The sequence below is a fragment of the Peromyscus maniculatus genome, chromosome 3, assembly GCF_049852395.1.
Source record: "Peromyscus maniculatus bairdii isolate BWxNUB_F1_BW_parent chromosome 3, HU_Pman_BW_mat_3.1, whole genome shotgun sequence".
NCBI classification, from domain to species: Eukaryota; Metazoa; Chordata; class Mammalia; order Rodentia; family Cricetidae; genus Peromyscus; species Peromyscus maniculatus.
This window is the reverse complement of record NC_134854.1, coordinates 145,470,597-145,485,172: the sequence shown is the minus strand read 5'-3', so window position 1 is coordinate 145,485,172 and position 14,576 is coordinate 145,470,597. Positions and strand designations below refer to the sequence as shown.

Genomic DNA, 14,576 nt, shown 5'->3' with positions numbered 1-14,576 from the left:
TGATCTACATCCCTTTAATTACTTTTTATTTTGAGATAAGATCTTGATAACATCCTCAAGTTGGCCTTAAAAATCACTCTAGAGGCTGGGAAGATATATATATATGCAGCAAAACTCTTACACATAAAATAAAATAAATAAATCTTTTAAACACCTCACTCCATGGGGCTGGAGAGATGGCTCAGAAGTTAAAAACACTTTTTGCTCTGGCAGAGGACCCTCTGTTCCCCGGCACCCACGTCAGGTTCCAGCTCCGACGGATCTAGCCTCCTCTTCTGCCTTCTGCGAGCACCCATAAACACGTGGCACACACATACATAAAAATGAATTTAAAAAGAAAAACAAAAACTTCACTCTGTAGCCCAGGCAGGCCTGGAAATTTCTCGCTTCCTGCCTCAGCATTCTGGTAGCTAGGACAACAGGCTCTGGCAGTGAACATCTGCATTCCACTCCCTCCTCTGTCCTTCTGCTTTTCTTATCTAAACCGCCTAAGTTGAAGACGTGACTCACAGAGAGGCCCTTCCTGTGCAGTCTGATAGCCGTCTAGATCCTGAGTTCCCTTTTACCACAGGGAAAGTCGGCAGCTTGTCCAATGGACTGCATGACTTTGTCTCAGCTAAGCGTGGGGAGCAGATAGGATTTGTGGGTGACCTGCAGATCAGCACTGGAGCCCTGTTTCATCTCAGTGTGTTCGGTAAGAAACCCTAGATGAACCCGATAGCTTGTGCTTTGCTTAGCCCGCTGTATACTATTCATCAACAATGTTTTGAGTTCATTATCTTCTATGTCCTCCTAGTCTTTCCCTGAGAAAGACTTTTTTATTATTAGAGAGTCTTGACCATGTAGTCTCGGCTGGCCTGGAACTCACTACACAGACCAGGCTAGCCTTCAACTCCCAGAGATGTATGTATATCCTGCCTCTGCCTCCTGAGTACTGGGATTAAAGGCGTGCACCATCATGCCCGGCTCTCGCCCTAACTTTTATTTCTCCTGTTTATTCCCATGTCTGTTTTTCTTTTTTTCTAAATACTATGCATTCTTTCTTTTAATGTGTTCATTCTGAAAATAATAATGAATATTTATGTCATTTATCCCCTTTCATAAAATGACTGTTTCTCCTGATCTCTGATTCTGTTTGTTCCCATTAGCTTTGTTCTCCAATCACTGATCACAGGTATGCACATTATGTATATGTATATGTATATGTATATGTATATACCCATATGCGGATCCCCGTCTGTCTCTCTCTCTGAATTTCAAATCTCTGAGCTCTTCCCTCGCACTGCTGTTTCTATCATTCTATAATTAGTATCTGATTTGAGAATCTGCTTTTCTTTACTCATCACAGATAAACTTTAGTCCCAGGATTTTACCTATCTTTTTAATTACTGCTGGCTAACTCAATACTAAAATCTTAAAAAATAACTAATAATCTTAAACATAAAGGTAGGGGTTTTTGTTTTTGTTTTCTCAAAATTTGGGGAAATGTGAACTGTGATCTTGCTCTGGGTGACTTTTTAAGGCCTGGCTTGCATACACTTTCAAAGCAGATCATTTGTGATATTTAAAGTATAAACTCACAGCGTAAAACTCAGTTTCTCTTATCCTGGGGTCTTGTTCTTTTCAACTTCTATTCTTTGAAGTTGCCCTGTCCACTTCATTATCAAGTTCCTCGGCTGTGTGGTCCTTGCAGTAAACAAAACATTGGCCTAATAGTCACTGGATGAAGGGCCGGCGGCTCCTCCCAGCTGTGATTGTGTGAAGGCCACACAATCCCCTGAGTTTCAGCATCAAAAACTGCAAAATGAGCAGAGATGATTTCTGTGTGTTCTCGTGTTCCTAGCAATCTCTGGCTGTTTTTCTCTCAATACCTTTGGATCCTGTGCACCAACATTGGGATGGCACAGTAGATCAGCATTCCTGCCAATCACCTTAGGAACTGGGAGGATTTGGGGATCTGAGTAGAAAAAGACAGATAGGAGGAAGGAAATCATTTCTCCCTTCTTCATTTTGTTGACTTGTTATTTTAACTTCCGCTTCTCATGTAAGACCTTGCATGCGTCAAACTTTGTTAAGCTCAGCAGAATCACTTCCAAATGTCTGAGCTTCCATTTACAAAAAAAAAAATGTAGAGTGTTCTTATATTCAGTAATAATTGGGAATTTACTGGGAGTGACATTGCTCATCTATGGAGCATAATTCCATTTGAGTTCTCATTTTAAAAACTGTATTCAAAATTAACAGCTCAGTGTTAGTCAAACTAAGCAGATCATGAAGCTGTATTTTGAAATGATATATTAAAATTATATTAAATGGTATATTTTGTTTTAGTATATAAAACCAACTTTGTACTGATTAAAAGGTAGAAAATTTTTTAAATTGGGAATTTAAAAACAAGACAGAAATTAGAAGAGACAGTATAGGATTTAAGTAAGCCATCTGGGTAAAAATGAAAAGGCTAAGAACTAAAATTTTAAAAGTAATTGAAAATGAAAAAATTAACCTGAGAAGTAATCATTCTCCTGGTCATGGTGGTGCATGCCTTGTAATCTCAATATTTGGTAGATGGAAGCAAAAGATCTCCAGTGTGAGGCCAGCCTGGGCTTTATGATCAGCCTTCATCTCGGAAAAAAACAAAAGAAAAGAAATGACCACTCACCCATATGGTAAACCCCGTGGAAAAGGCATTTGTAAACCTATGGTGGCATTACCACCACCCAGTTTAGGGCCACTGTAAGAATTACAACGTAAGATAAAATATGCCACCTCACAGCGCACATCAAAAAAGACTCAACCACACACTCAAACAGGCATATGCACGTGTGGGTGTGCACACGTGCAAGGAAGAGACTGAAGAATCTTCAAGGGATTATAAAAAAATATTTCAGATAGAATGCATTGATCTTAGCCTTGAAGAGTAAGGTTTTTTTTCCTGGAACTCACTTGGTAGCCCAGGCTGGCCTCGAACTCACAGAGATCCGCCTGCCTCTGCCTCCTGAGTGCTGGGATTAAAGGCGTGTGCCACCACCGCCCGGCATGAAGAGTAAGTATTTTAACAAATAGAAATTTAGTGTAGAGAACGGAAGAAGCCATACAAGGGGACAGTTCTAAACGGAAGTCATTAGCCCCATTTAGAAATGTTTATAAAATGGCATTAATTGGGAGGATGTCACATAGACCAGGAGGAGAGACTGCTAAGAACTGCCTGTTGTGGAAGACAGAGAAATCGGTTTGGGTTTGAGTTCTCGATGCAATTTTAGCAAAGTAATAGGAGCAGAAGACAAAATAAACCCAAACCGCAAAGAAGAGAGTTAAGAATGATAATTCAAGCCAGGGAAGATGGTGCACGCCTTTGAACCCAGCTCTCAGGAAGCAGAGGCAGGTAGATCCCTGAGTTTGAGGCTAGCCTGATCTACAGAGTGAGTTCCAGGACAGTCGGGGCTACACAAAGAAAGCCTGTCTCAAGCAAACAAGCAAAACAGAATAATAAGCCCTCAAACAAGCTGTCGGCCTTGAAAGAGAAGCTGTGTTAAAGGTAAGATCCAACACCACACCGGGTGGTGGTGGCACAGGCCTTTAACCCCAGTACTCGGGGAGGCTGAGACAGGCGGAAGTCTGTGAGTTCGAGGCCAGTCTGGTCTACAGAGCAAGTTCTAGGACAGGCTTCAAAGCTACAAAGAAACCCTGTCTTGAAAAAAACAACAACAAAAAACCCCAAACAAACCAAAAGAACCAACACCCTAACGGGTAATATGGTCACAGCTTAGATCACTGTGGAGAAACCACTTATGAAAGATATTTAGGGGCTTGAGAGATGGCTCAGGGGTTAAGAGCACTGGCTGCTCTGCCAGAGGACCTGGGTTCAATTCCCAGCAACCACATGGCAGCTCACAACTGTCTGTAACTCCAATTCCAGGGAACCCTATACCCTCTTCTGCTCCACAGGATCACGAATGCATGTGGGGTACATAAGCTCACACGACCACACACACAAACACATAAAAATAAAAGACTGACTAAATAATTAAAAACATGAAAACTTAAAAAAAAAAAAAAAAAAAAAGGTATTTAGGGAGAAAATTGGAAAATAATTGGATGAAAACTTGGTATTCCTTAAGTTAAATCTTCCTGTGCGATGTGCGGACTTAACTGAAACATTAAGTCTAGAAAGTGCTCTGCGCTGTGTCTGTAATTGCTGTCCTGCGTGGCCTTCTCTCAACCCGACACAAGCTAGAGTTATCTGGAAAGAGGAACTTCAGTTGAGAAAATGTCCCCATCAGATTGGCCTGTGGACAACTCCTTGGGCATTGTGTTGATTACCGCCCATGTGGGAGGGTCCAGCCCACTGCCTGCACTGGGCAGAGAGATGGTCCTGGGACGAATAAGGAAACAGGGTGAGCAGCCGTGAGAAGCAAGCAGTAAACAGCTTTCCTCTGGGCTGCTCAGTCACGGCCTCCAGGCCCCCCGGCCTTGGCTTCCCTCACTGGACTCTGACCTGGATTATGTAAAAAATAAACCCTTTCCTCTCCAAGTTGCTTTCGGTCAGGGTTTTATTGCAGCAATAGAAAACAGAGAAATATAGCTGTAGAGAATTTAAATGCCCTAAAGGTAGAAGCACTCCAAATGTCTATTGTTAGATTTCTAGATAAATAAAATATGCTACACACACATTGGAATATCGACAGGCTCTTACTATGCAGCCCACACGGACTTTGAACTGATGGCGATCCTTACGCCTTGTGACTGAGTGCTAGGATTAAGAGGCAGTCACCAAGAGGCATCCCTAGCCTTTAAGAGAAAATCCTGACACATCTCCTACTTGGAGGACATTGTGACAAGTGAAAGGACATTAAAAAGAGCTGGGCATTTTGACTCTTGCCTGTACTCTCACTACTTGGGAGGCTTAGGCATTTGCTGCAAGTTCGGGGATGGCCTGGGTTATGGACTGAAACCTTGTGGTTGTCACACACACACACACACACACACACACACACACACACACACACACAGGAAAGGAAGGAAGAAGGAAGGCAAGTACTACATAACTTCACTTACATGAAGTGTTCGTCAAGTTCATAGGAGCAAAGGATGGTGGTTGCCTGAATTGAGAGAGTGGTTTTTTTGTTTGTTTGTTTGTTTGTTTGTTTGTTTGTTTTGGGGGTTTTTTGGTTTTTCAAGACAGGGTTACTCCATGTAGTTTTGGTGCCAGTCCTGGATCTTGCTCTGTAGACCAGGCTGGCCTCGAACTCACAGAGATTTGCCTGCCTCTGCCTCCCAAGTGTTGGGATTATAGGCGTGTGCCACCACTGCCCAGCCTAGAGGGGTTTTTTATCTATCTATCTATCTATCTATCTATCTATCTATCTATCTATCTATCTATCTATCTATCTATCTACCTACCTACCTACATACCTATCTATCTATCTATCTATCTATCTATCTATCTATCTATCTATCTATCTATCTATCTACCTACCTACATACCTATCTATCTATCTATTCATTTTGAGACAGGGTCTGTCTATATAGCCCTGGTTGTCCTGGAACTCACTATGTAAACCAGGCTGGCCTCAAACTCACAGAGATCCACCTACCTCTGCCTCCTGAGTGCTGGAACTAAAGGCATGTGCCACCATGCCTGATGAATGATGTTTAATGAGTAGAGAATTCAGCTCTTATTAGATGAAAACATTCTGGAAATTAGTTGCATAGAAACTGACTAAGATACTTCTAAATTGTATATTTGAAGTGGTTAATTGGGATGGTAAATTTTATGCTATAAGTATATTTTATCACCATCATTTTTAAATATGCAAGATATAATTGAACCTCATTAAATTTTGTTTTTAAATTTTACATAGGCATGAAAAAGATGGGTACAAGGAAGCTTGAATATAAGCTAGCTGGAGTATGCTAGAACTGAGGCCTCCAAGTTGTTCTCTGATCTCTGCGCACACACACACACACACACAATATATATAAGTAAATAATTGAAATGACAATATGCAAAGTTCAACGTTTATATGCTGTTGTCAGTGTGGTGAAGCTTTCTAAAGTCCTCTGATGAAGCCAGGCGGTGGTGGCGCACGCCTTTAATCCCAGCACTCGGGAGGCAGAGGAAGGCAGATCTCTGTGAGTTCAAGGCCAACCTGGGCTACCAAGTGAGTTCCAGGAAAGGCGCAAAGCTACACAGAGAAACCCTGTCTCGGAAAACCAAAAAAAAAAAAAAAAAGTCCTCTGATGACTTCAGTTTAGGGAGAGTCCACCTAGAAGTCCTTGTCCATTTAGACATCTGTTCAGTGTTAGCAGCGGACACCGAGTGAAGAAAGAAGCCGTGGAAATGAGGAACATCCCAGCTCTCAGAAGTCAGACAGGAGGATCAGGGGGTCAAGTCAGTTTACTCCACAATACAGCCAGTTGGAAGCCAGCCAGCCTGGGCAACATGCAGATCCTGTGCCAAAAAGCCCAGGGGTGAGGCTGTAGCTCAGTAGAGTGCTGCCCAGCAGGTGCCGGTCCTAGGCTTGAATTTCAGCACTGGAAAACAACAACAACAACAAAAAACACAGGGGGTATAACAAAAAAAGGGGGAGGGAGGGGAGATTTGAGTTGATATGAACTCCCAAATGAAGTTACCTTTTTGATACACATTTAAATCAGCATCCTAGATTTTAAACTATCAGAGAATGATGTTGTGTGTCTATTCTGGTGAAGGAATGCAAACCAGACTCCTGAGAGCCTCTGGCAATGAGAGGCTGCATCACCACAGAAGGCCTCCTAACAGTACCTATTTTTATAGTTACTACAAGCTTTAACATTTTCTTCATCTTTTTGCAGGTTTAGCAATGGAGTCCTCCTCTGCTGACACCAATTCAACTGCCACATACTCACCACCTCTGTTTAAACCCCAAGACATTATCTCCATGGTCATCCTCATCCTCACTTGCCTACTGGGACTGCCAGGCAATGGGCTGGTGCTGTGGGTGGCTGGCCTAAAGATGAAGCGGACTGTGAACACAGTTTGGTTTCTCCATCTCACCCTGGCCGACTTCCTCTGCTGCCTCTCCTTGCCCTTCTCCCTGGCTCACCTGATTCTCCAAGGACACTGGCCCTATGGTTTGTTCCTATGCAAACTTATCCCATCCATCATCGTCCTCAACATGTTTGCCAGTGTCTTCCTGCTCACCGCCATTAGCCTGGACCGCTGTCTGATGGTGCACAAGCCAATCTGGTGCCAGAACCATCGGAATGTGAGAACGGCCTTCATCATCTGCGCATGTGTCTGGGTGGTGGCCTTTGTGATGTGTGTACCAGTATTTGTATACCGAGAGGTGATCAGTATAGATGATCGTACTCTATGTACCTATCATGTTGATTCCCATGAGCCCTTTGATTATGGGGACTACATGTACGACATAGACCTCCCAGAAAGCAATTCTACTTACAACTCCAGTGCTCAGCTAACAGGACAAATGGATGACAGGCCTTCCTCTTCACAAATAGGTGACCACCTTTGGACAGCTGTCACCAGCCTCCAGTCACAAGCATTCCAAAGATCTTCTGAAGATCCACTCCCTCTAGATTCAGCAAGACTGTCTAGTCAACCACCCCATTACAGTGTAAAAGCTCCCGGTGTGCTCATAGCCACCACACCCAGTGGGTTTCCTGTTGAAGATCACAGAACCAACACACAGAACCCCGACGCTTTTCTCTCTGCTCATATACAGATTTCCCCTCCTGCTTCTGGCAGTTATGCATCTCACCCTGAGCAGTCACAAGATTTCCAGGATGACTATTTCGCCCAGTCCACGTATAACAATCATGCACTAACACCTCTGGAGGCAATGACCATCACAAGGCTGGTGGTGGGCTTCCTGGTGCCCCTTTTTATCATGGTGGCTTGTTACAGCCTCATTGTCTTCCGAATGCGAAAAACCAACTTCACCAAGTCTCGGAGCAAAACCTTTCAGGTGGCCCTGGTGGTGGTGACTGTCTTTTTTGTCTGCTGGACACCATACCATATTGTTGGAGTCCTTTTATTGATTGATGACCTAGGAACTCCTTTGAGGCAAGCTGTGTTATCTTGGGACAACATGTCCATTGCTTTAGCATCTGCCAATAGTTGCTTCAACCCCTTCCTTTATGCCCTTTTGGGGAAAGACTTTAGGAAGAAAGCAAGACAGTCCATAAAGGGCATTCTGGAGGCAGCCTTCAGCGAGGAGCTCACACACTCTACCAGCTGTACCCAGGACAAAGCCTCTTCAAAAAGAAACAATATGAGTACAGATGTGTGAAGATGTGGAGCTGGAGACCTAAGCAGATGTTCTCAGGTGACTACCGGTAAAGGACGGCATGGTGAGCAGGGAACTTTAGACAATCTGGTGGCCCTCGGAGAGGGGTCTCTGACTATTGACATAACATCATTTGCAAACATTAAAGATGCGAATTTCCAAGTCCCATCCCAGGCTTCTTGACTCAGAATCTCTGGCCCACGGGGACTAGTGTTTTAACAGGGCCCTCTTGTTTCTGATTAACATTAAGTTTTACAGTCATTTGGCTTAGTCTGTTTCTATCCCTAAGCCGTGTGAGATCAATAACTTACCCATCTGTTTTCAATATTAATCTTTTTTCCTTAGCATCATCTAAATCATCTTTTTAGTTTGCACAGAAGGCTGCTTTTATTGTCCTGAGTGAAAGACATTCATTTATTGTACAGCTTTATGGTGGTGATGGTTTTAAATGGAGAAAAATAAAAGACACACTAAAGAAAAGGCCCATGAAAGCAAGTAGTGATGAGGTAGAGACTGGAACAGAATACAGCGCCAAATGCTTGCTACTGGAAGCGTCCTCGGATAATTCCAGGTGCCCATGATTACCCCTAAATGAGCACAGACGCACATGAACACTTTCCTACTCGTGGAGTGTTTTGGAAGCTGTGGTTTGGAGTGTTCTCTTTTCTATGTATTCCGCCTGTTCATAGAGCCATCTATGTCCCGTTTTTTTGGGTTTTTTTTTTTTTTTTTTTTTTTTTTTTTTTTTCTGTGTGTGGTTTTTTGTTTTTTCTTTTTCTTTTTTTTTTTTTGGCTTTTTGAGACAGGGTTTCTCTGTGTAGCTTTGTGCCTTTCCTGGAACTTACTTGGTAGCCCAGGCTAGCCTCGAACTTACAGAGATCCGCCTGGCTCTGCCTCCCGAGTGCTGGGATTAAAGGTGTGCGCCACCACCACCCAGCTTGTTTTTGTTTTTTCAAGACAGGGTTTCTCTGTGTAACTATGGCTGTCCTGGAACTCACTCTCTAGACCAGGCTGGCCTTGAACTCAAGAGATCCACCTGCCTCTGCCTTCCGAGTGCTGGGATTTAAAGGTGTGTGCTACCATGGCCCTCAATGTCCCATTTCTTAAACTCCTGAATTCCCTTTTTGTTTTCCGCACAGGGTCTTTCTGTCTCCTGCTGGGGATGGGGGTAAACAGCACTGTGCCTGGCCCCCCTTTATTCGTCTTCCACATTAGACTTTGGCCTCACATAGAATAAAGCAGTGTTCTAAAGATGCTTTTCTCCTCACCCCAAACTCAACGGAAGGAGAGATGAAGGGCGGAACTGTCATTCTTCACCTCACTCTGAGGTCGCTGCCCTCTGTTGGCAATACCATCAAAAGGTTTGAAACACGAGTCTAGGTATCTTGTATGACAAAAGTGCTAGGCACACTCTCTTTGGGATTTTTTTTTCCAATTAATGTTTATCTGGACCATGGTATTATAACGTAATATACGCACCCAATTGTAAAGGAATTAACGAATAATGAAATACAAAGGCCTCTTTCTCCAGTGCCCTCTTACTTCAGGAGGGCACCTTTGCAAGAATGGGAGCTGTTTATTCTGACATTTACCACGATGTGCCTAAATCTTGTGCTTACACTGCTGTTTTTCGTAGATGGAATAAAAATGTTTATTTTGAAACATGAGTATTTTATCCACTTCCATATTTTCATCAACATCCCAGTGTTGATCAGTGAATATCATATTTTCATTTGTCCACGACTGTCCTTTTCCTTTCACTTTTTGTTGCTAGATTGTGTTTGCTTTAGAACCAGGGTCTCTCTAGGTAGCACAGGCTAGCCTCAGACTCACAGGTCTCTTGCTACAGCACTAGACGGGAGCACCAGCACCTCCAGCTGACGACACAATTTTCTTGTCCATACATTTTGATAACATACTGCTTTTCTTCTGTCCTTTCAGTTTTTATATTAACACACATTAATTGTACATATAAGGTTCAATGTGATTGATCCATATATGCACACAGCATTCACGCTTCAACCCCCAGACTCTGCTTAATCATTATTCTTTCTGGTTGACTTTTTTTTTCTTTAAGACAAGATCTCAAGAATCCCAGGTGACCTCAAAATTGCTATGCAATCAAAGAGCTTCCAATCCTCCTGCCTCCACCTCCAATGCAGGGATTACAGGCATGGACCACTATGTCCAGTCTTACGGGGTGCTGGGAATCAAAACCAGGGCTTCCTGCATGCTGACTGAGCACCCTAACAGCTGAGCTACTCCCCAGCCTGCTCAGGTTGACATTTTTGGCTGTCACATATGAGACTATGTGGTACTTCTGTGTGCACTTCATCTCACTCAGAGTGTCCTCCAGTTCCATCCTTTGGACTAATAACAGGATTTCACTCATCTTATGGCTCTTAACACTGTATGGGGTATGTGTATATAGTGTATTGCCATTATCCACTCAACTGTTAACAGACACCTCCGCAGGTCTGCATCTTAGCTATCACACATAGTACTGCACTAAACTTTCAGTTTAATTTTTAAAAATGAGCAACTCCCACCATCTTCTATTCTATTCTTTTTTTTTTTTTTTTCTAATGTGCATTGGTGTTTTGGTTGCCTATATGTCTGTGTGAAAGTGTCAGATCCCCTGGAACTAGAGTTACAGACAGTTGTGAGCTGCCATGTGGTTGCTGGGAATAGAACCCAGGTCCTCTGAAGAGCAGCCAGTGCTCTTAACCGCTGAGCCACCTCTCCAGCCCCTAGTATTTCTATACTTATGTGTATATGTTCACCTGTTAAGTCATTGAAATTTCAAGCTTGACAGAAAATTGAATGTATATTAGTCTTGTAAAACATTTGTTCTGTTGTGGAGGGAAGGGTCTTAGGCTACAACTGTTTTATAAACTACTAAACAGAAAATTTTCAAATGACTAAGATTCTTTTTTGTTGCGAGGTAATTTTGGGCAGAAGACTGCAGTTTTACCTTTCCAATGTAAGCTTATATATTCCAGATGAATAAACACTTTTATCCACAAGGCTCAGGGACTCACCGATCCTTTTCATTCTGCTTTTAGATTTGATTTTATGTGTATGAGCATTTCGCCTTTATGCGTGTCTGCGAAAATACGCAGCACATGGACCCACGGCGAGTGACGGCAGCCTCGCTGTGAAGTGGTGCCAGGTTTCTGGTCCTCTAAGGCTCTGGATGTCAGATCCTGGGTTACTGTAAAGGGCAGCAGGGCAAATAATCTTGGCATAATGTGAAGACTGAAAGCATAGTAATTCTAGCAACAACTGACTTCCTCCAAGTGCTCTGCTTACTTTGGGATTGTACTCTGAAGAAATTACAATTAGATCCCCTCACTGCAGATTTACAACTCTGTAAGTATCTTTACCTGTTTTCTACTCTCACCTCTAGAAAGTCTGAAACACAGACCCAACCCCTCCCTACAGTATAGTATCCTGAATCTTTTTTAAAGTTATATAATATACATAAAAAATAGGCAATATATTTTGATCATATTTCCTCTCCTCCCCCAACTCCTTCAAGATCCTCCCCACATACCCACCCACCCAACTTCATGTTCTTTCTCTCATAAAAAGGAAAAAACAAACAAAAGACGAAAATCAAAACAGACACGCAAACTAAAAAAGGAAAATCCTAAGATGAAAACTAACAAAAAAGTCGGGCGGTGGTGGTACAGGCCTTTAATCCCAGCACTTAGGAGGCAGAGGCAGGTGGATCTCTGTGAGTTCAAGGCTAGCCTGATCTACAAAGTGAATGCCAGGACAGCCAGGACCATTGCACAGAGAAACAAAAACAAATAAACAACAACAACAGCATATATAAAAAACATGGGGTCTGTTCCGTGTTGGCCAGCTACTCCCAGCATGGGGCCTGCCCTGGAGTGTGGTTTATATACACAGCGGCACTCCACTAGAGAAAACTGGTTTCTCCTTTTCAGCAGGTATCAGATGCAAACAGACTCTTGGTCAGGGTGGGGCTTTGTGTCCACCCTTTAAACAACACGCAAACATGTTGATGGGCCTGCTCACCACCGACCGCCAACAAGATATAACTACACTTAATAGCATTTTAAAGACGAACTGTGAAATCCATGTCTAATTCTTTTTTCGTCACTCTCACAAACAGTCAGGGTCAGCTAAGCAACCCCGGTGGCAAGGATGGGCGAGGGGTGGCAGGGTGCCAGCAGGAGCCGAGCGCTTTCACATTTCTCCTCTCCCACCCTGGCAAAAAGAAATTGGAGAGGATACCAATAAGATAAGAACTGGAAACATTCCTTTTTTTTTTTTTTTTTATTAAGAAAGCATGCAAAAAAAAAAAAAATCAAGTTGTGAGCCTATACACCCTCTTCCCAGCCTGCACCAATGCAAAGCATTATGGGTGGTATAAAGAACTCACCAAACCAGAAACATGGGAGTTGAGGAGAGGAAGCCTAGGATAGGTAGATCAATACCAAATGACTTCTCCTTTTGTCCTTCTCCTCTGCTTTTTCCCTTATTCCCTCTTATAGGCAGTGACTCCTACAATTTTGCACACATCACCCAAGACAATAACAATGACTAAACTTCACGTCCAGCAACACTGGACCAACAAAATAAAGTAGTTTTCTTTCCACTTCATGGAGGGGATGGGAAACTAAGGCCCAAAGGGAATCAAGTTTGTCCTGTGCCATTTTTCAAGCCTGGGCCTGGTGGAGGAGAGCTGGAACCCCAGGAGGCCTAAGGCCAGTCTCCAGGCCCCAGCTGCTCTGGCTGCCCACCGGGGCCCTTCATGAGACTAGTTCTCAAGACATGCTGGAGCCAGGGGCATTTAGGAGTATGATCCAGCCTACCCTTCCCAACCTTGTACAGATCTGACCAGGAAGGTGTTTAGAAAGAGGAGTGTTACTCTGAAAAGGCAAGATGTTGAGGAAAACCAAAGGGGAGCTGCGTAGAATACACCTGAATGGAGGGAATAAGGAGATGTCTAATTGGGCACCCGGCGATGGCATGTGCCACCCTCGAGAGAAACACTCCCTTCCCCAGTGGGAAACATTGATCATACTTCAACCCCACCAAATGCTCTCCAGTACTATCCTCCACTGTGTTGTAGGGCATTTGTTTTTTCTTATACCCCACCCCCCTCTTTTTTCCTTACAAAGGCTTCAAAAGAAATAAAGTGCTCTTTAGTGAACTGCCCTACCTTGCCCCTTCACCTAGCCTCACTGGACCTCACCAATCTCATACATTAACCCCCTTCTGAAGAACGGAAAGGGGCGGATGAGGGGGAAATCGGGATGGGAAGCCCGGCATCTTGGAAATCATGGGTAAAGAAAAGAAAATGAACAAAAATCAGAAAGCACAAAGAGATTGGCCTTGTCTAAACTATGTACTTTGTCCATTTCAGAAAAATGGAGGTAAACTGGTCTTCCCTCTCATAAGCCAAATTTAACAAACACACTCACTAAGAACTCTGCAGCAGTAAGTCACGGCCACTTGCTGTTAATGGAGGTTACTCCTCCCCATGCCCGGGAGTCCCTTGCCTTTACTGCATCCTGTCTCCATATTAACGTCCCTCCTATGATTTTCATTGCCTGCCAGAATCAAAAGCTTCAGTCCCGCTGACAGGGATTTCAAGAGAAGCGCTCCCTGCCTGCGTAGTTAAACAAACGTTCCCTGCCCGAGTCTGCGCCAATCCCTTCCTCCTCCCCACCCTCCAGGCAGCAACACTGCAGGCAGAGTCTGCTGTGACGGGAAAGAGGCTTCCGCAGCATGTCCAGGACCTGAAAAAGCTCGGAGTGAGACTCGCTTCCTCTTGTCATTTGAGAGTGCCAGAAAATGGGACAAGAAAATAAGACAGGGGGATGATTTGGACAAACAGCTACAGGAAGACAACATCGTATTTGCTGAAGGGGAAAAGAAGATGGAAGACAGTTTACATATGCAGTAATGGCCACAGTTAATTCTCAGAAAGAACTTTTCCCAAAGCCAAATGCTTTAAATTGAAAGTGTTTCCAAGAGGCTGAACCTATGATGAACAGTGGTCCTCATGCCTTCCCATTCAAGCTAACCTGAGAGTATTAGCTAGGAGGAAGGAGGGATGCCCTGACATGGCAGGCGGAAGCCAGGGATGCCCTGACATGGCAGGCAGAAGCCAAGGATGCCTTGACATGGCAGGCGGAAGCCAGGGATGCCCTGACATGGCAGGCGGAAGCCAGGGATGCCTTGACATGGCAGGAGGAAGCCAGGGATGCCCTGACATGGCAGGAGGAAGCAGCCAGGGATGCCTTGACA

General features: G+C 43.8%; 1 protein-coding gene across 1 annotated transcript; it reads left to right on the top strand.

Annotated features, from left to right (window-relative positions):
• Nucleotides 1-498: 498 nt before the first annotated feature.
• On the top strand, nucleotides 499-8,619 carry C3ar1 (complement C3a receptor 1). Its single transcript, XM_076567927.1, has 2 exons — nucleotides 499-694; nucleotides 6,835-8,619. The coding sequence occupies exon 2, from the start codon at nucleotides 6,843-6,845 to the stop codon at nucleotides 8,289-8,291; it is 1,449 nt and encodes a 482-aa protein (XP_076424042.1). The 5' UTR covers nucleotides 499-694; nucleotides 6,835-6,842; the 3' UTR covers nucleotides 8,292-8,619.
• The last annotated feature ends 5,957 nt before the right edge of the window (nucleotides 8,620-14,576 follow it).

Bases quoted from the DNA above. Each gene is read 5' to 3' on its own strand.
- C3ar1 (XM_076567927.1), top strand. From the start codon at position 6,843: ATGGAGTCCTCCTCTGCTGACACCAATTCAACTGCCACATACTCACCA.